This window comes from Tupaia chinensis, unplaced genomic scaffold, assembly GCF_000334495.1.
Source record: "Tupaia chinensis unplaced genomic scaffold, TupChi_1.0 Scaffold000020_1, whole genome shotgun sequence".
NCBI lineage: Eukaryota > Metazoa > Chordata > Mammalia > Scandentia > Tupaiidae > Tupaia > Tupaia belangeri.
The window spans coordinates 924,425-928,769 of NW_006159450.1; the positions used below are offsets into that span (position 1 = coordinate 924,425).

General features: G+C 65.8%; 1 protein-coding gene across 1 annotated transcript in view; it reads right to left on the reverse strand.

The window, feature by feature from the left end:
• Positions 1-4,345, reverse strand: part of LPCAT1 (lysophosphatidylcholine acyltransferase 1) — a gene marked incomplete at its 5' end in the record, with an annotated part of 37,633 nt that overhangs the window by 22,219 nt on the left and 11,069 nt on the right. Inside the window, 1 exon segment of the mRNA XM_006140132.2 lies at positions 703-815. Coding sequence (XP_006140194.2) covers positions 703-815 — 113 coding nt within the window.

The window sequence follows — 4,345 nt, forward strand, 5'->3', positions numbered from 1 at the left end:
CGCCGGGGGGGGCGGGCCCAGCCACAGAAGCAGGGCCCTGGGCCAGGCCTCGGGTTCCCAGCAAACAGAGCCGAAGCCCTGGGAGACCCCAGCTCCTCACTGCTGCCACAGCAGGCCGAACGGTGGTGCTGCAGCCCAGGGCCCGCCGTGCCAGGCTAGGACGCTCAGGCCGGGGCTTCTCACTTGCTTTTCTTGTGTTTGTTTAAGTCAGAGGGCATGCGTGCTCACCAAAAAGAGACAGAGACAGAGACAGAGAGCAGAAGGCATCCCCAGCGGCCACAACACAATCCCTTCTCCGTCCTTCACCCTGCCGGGAGTGTGGGCGCACGGCCTGCATGGTCCCCAAGCTGCCAGGGCCAGGACTGGAGCTGCCGTCGCCACAGGGATCTGACTGCCTTAACCGCTGCTCGTGGGCGTGGCCAGGGCCAGGGCCGGGACCGGGACCGGAGAAGCTGCCGTGCCTCACGCACGGGTGGACTTGGAAATGAGACCGTACCCGGGCGGGTGCTGTCGGCTGGCAGCCGTCTGGGTGAGCTCGATTTTCATAAAAGGTGATGTAGGGGCTGGAGCTGCACGAGGGGACCCCCCATCTCAGATCCAGTCGGGGCGCACGCCAGACCAGCTCAGCCCGGGAGGGGCTCTGGCACGCCTTCCCCGCCCACACCTGTGGGGACAAACACACACAAAGCGTGGCTTCACTACCTGTGGCCACTTCCCCTGCGACTGTGCCCTCCTCTTGATCTCTTCCACCGTCTTCCTGCGAGAGTCCTGGTCGGACCGCGACACGAACACTGGCCGTATGTACCGGATCAGCGCTGCAAGAGAGGGCCGCTCCTGAGGTCGCCTGGCTGCCCCCGGCTGCCACGGTCCTCAGGGTTAGCCGACGGGTCAAGAGAGGGCAGCTCCTGAGGTTGCCCGGCTGCCACACTCCTCAGGGTTAGCCGACGGGTCAAGTCCCTGGTGTGGTGATGGCACCCAGGAGACGCATTCTGCCCGGCTCTAACCCCTGCACCACAAGGCCTGCATGCTACACAGGTACAAGCTCTTCCTACCGTGAGGACTGCGGTCAGCTCGCCAACAACAGCGGCAACAGCCAAAGGCTGGTCCCTCGCAGGAGGGTTCAGAAACACTCTTAGGAGACAGCTGGGCAGAGGTTAAACTAACTCCACCCCAGGTGGAGACGGCGGGCCGTGTGGGGACTCGTGCCCAGTCCTCGCTGGCCCTGAGCTCAACGCCGGGTTCCCCATGCCTTCCCTGGTGTCGTTCTTCCTCTGACCCTCAAAGAGCCACACAGGGCCGGAGGGCAGGGCTGCAGCCCACGGCCCGGCTGGGCTGACCACATGGAGGGGCCCTGGCCACGCCCGCGGCCTCAGAAGGTGCTGGGTGTGAGCACCCACTCCCAAGCTGTCTGGGCGCGGGGCTGGGCCTCGTCAGTGGCCCTGCATCCTCTCTCCCTCACAGAACCCATGATATTTAAAAATTAATTTTTAAAAAAGAGCAAAAAATTTATAAAAAATTTATAAAATAAGTCCTATCTTGCAAATACATTGGGACCTGGGGGCCCTTCTGTAAGACCAAAGGTGCACGTGGTCTCGGCGTCCTGGTCCCCATCTCGCCACCGTGCGGACTAGCTCGCGTCTGCTGTCCCCGACACTCAGAGCGTGAGAAGGAAGGCGCGGTGGAGCCCCAGCAGCGTGGCCTGGCGCCTTCCCGGGCAGAGCGCCCGCGGCCCCAGCGGCCTCGGCTGTGCGTCCCACCAGCAGCTTGCGGGGGCAGGACGCCCTCCTCTTTGCGGTGTGGAGCAGAAGCGCGCCAGGAGGGCTGAGCTGACCAGGTGTGCGTCCACAGGGGCGGCCCGGATGACTGTCCTCACTCGGGCACTGCCCACGGCTCATACGGCTCCCGAGGACAAACGGCCCTCGTCGGCGAGTGCCACTGAGGGATGCCCCATGCTGCGTGTGGACAGCCGTTTGGCCGCCGGCCCCACAGACAGACCGCCATCAGAGCGCCGTGTGTGCCACGTGGGAGAGTGGGCACAGGTAACGCCACGTGGAGAACCCCCTGGGCCGGCCGGAGGGGGCTCTGCAGGCCCCACGTCGGTCTCCTCGCCGGATGCTGAGCCACCCGAGAGCCCAGTGGCGTCATCTCTGTGCTCGGTGGCGAGGACACACGGGACCCACATGCGGGAGTGCGCCTGTGTCCTCAGGACGGTGCCCCTCTCTGGTCTGTCACCCGGGGCACAGTGAGGTCGGGGAAGCTCGGTACCCGCCTCCTAGTCCCCACACGCTGGTCCCCCGTGGTACCCGCCTCCTGACCCCTGCACGCTGGTCCCCTGCGGTACCCGACGCCTCCTGGCCCCCACACGCTGGTCTCCCGCGGTACCCGCCTCCTGGTCCCCGCACGCTGGTCCCCCGCGGTACCCGCCTCCTGGTCCCCGCATGCTGGTCTCCCACAGAATTCAACACCTCCTGGTTCCCGCATGCTGGTTTCCTGATAAATTCGACTCTTCCTGGTCCCCGCACGCTGGTCCCCCGTGGTATCCGCCTCCTGGTCCCCACATGCTGGTCTCCCGTGGCCCCTCCTGCTCAGCTTCAAGTCAGCCTCGCAATGACTGAGCAGTGCCTGGGCTACCAGGAAGGCCCTGCAGCCGGCCAGTCCCCTGCCCCTGAGGCGCCTGAAGCTGTCCCACCTCAGCCCGGCAGTGTCGGCCCCTCCCTGGACTCAGGCAGGGTGGTGGCTGTGACCCGAGTGCGAAGACTCCAACCGTGACCATCTGGGGCAGCCGTGAAGGCCACCTTCCTCCCAGGCTCGGAGCCCCCAGGGATGCCCTCCGTCAGGCCCTCGCAGGGCCCCAACGCCCTCAGGTTCGAGGGTGGGTGAGGACCCCCCAGCAATGACAGCCAGTCCTGGACTCCTGGCTGTCGCCCCCTGTGCCTGGCTCTCAGGAGTTCCTGGGAGCGCGGTGGCGACCTTCATCGGAAACCCGGGCTCTCGGTTCCTGCCCTGTGTCTGAGACCCACACTGCCGTCCTGGCGTGCCCGTCCCCGTCTCGCTGGGTATGTGGAAGGTGTGGCTCCCACTGTTACTGTGACCATGTCCTCAGGCGAGCTGCCACTTCTGACCGGGATGAGGCTCCTCGGGCCCTAACTGCCGGCCACCGGCTTCTGCAGTGTGAGCTGAACTGAGGCGCATGGCAGGCAGTAGGGACCCCTGCTCGTGGCCTGGACAGACGAGTGCTGGCCGACAGCGCTGCCACTTCGAGACCAGCCGAGCCCCCAGCCGTGCTGCGCCGTGCTGCGCCGTGCTGCCTCACCTGTCCGGCCTGCATGCACCACACTCTGGCCGCAGGCCCCCAAGCCCACTGTGAGGACCTGGCGTCTCCCATGACCAGGCCTGGACTGGGACATGGAAGCTTCTGGAAAGCTGCCAGAGAAGCCAGAGCTATGGGGCACTACCACTGCTGCCCCGATGAACCCCTGCTCAGTGTGTGCTCTGTGGGTGCTCACTGGGAAGGATGCAGACTGGGGTGACAGCCAGGGTCCTTAGGGCTGCAGCCCACAAACACGGGGTGTCTGCGTGGTCTGACAAGGGTCAGGAGACAAGAGCTGCCGCCACGGTGAAGGCCACAGAACTCGGGGTGACAGGGAGGCGCCGTCCTGTGCCAACAGCCTTCTTGGTGCCCGAGAAGTTTCCTGGAGATGCCAGGTCTTTCCAAGCTCTGGGGAGGGGCCGGGCTGGCCCTGGCTCTGAGCGCGGCACAGACGCGGGAGAGCAGACCCCTCGGCCCTCCTCGCCCTGTCCTCAGACGGCCACGCACCACTGGGGTGCAGGAAGGGCCGAGGCTCCACCCCGAGGCCGACACCCTCTCAGGTCACTCAGCAGGTATCTGTGAGGCTCACCCTAACGGGGCAGTCCCGCGCAGACACACGGACACACACAGGGAGAGCCACGCACAGACACAGACATGGGCACGGACAGGGAGAGCCACGCGCACACACAGGCACGCACAGGGAGAGCCACGCGCACACACAGGCACGGACAGGGAGAGCCACGCGCACACACAGGCACGCACAGGGAGAGCCACGCACAGACACAGGCACGCACAGGGAGAGCCACGCACAGACACAGACACGGACAGGGAGAGCCACGTGCACACACAGACACGGACAGGGAGACCCACGCACAGACACAGGCACGGACAGGGAGAGCCACGCGCACACACAGGCACGCACAGGGAGACCCACGCACAGACACAGGCACGGACAGGGAGAGCCACGTGCAGACACAGGCACGGACAGGGAGAGCCACGCGCACACACAGGCACGCACAGGGAGACCCACGCACA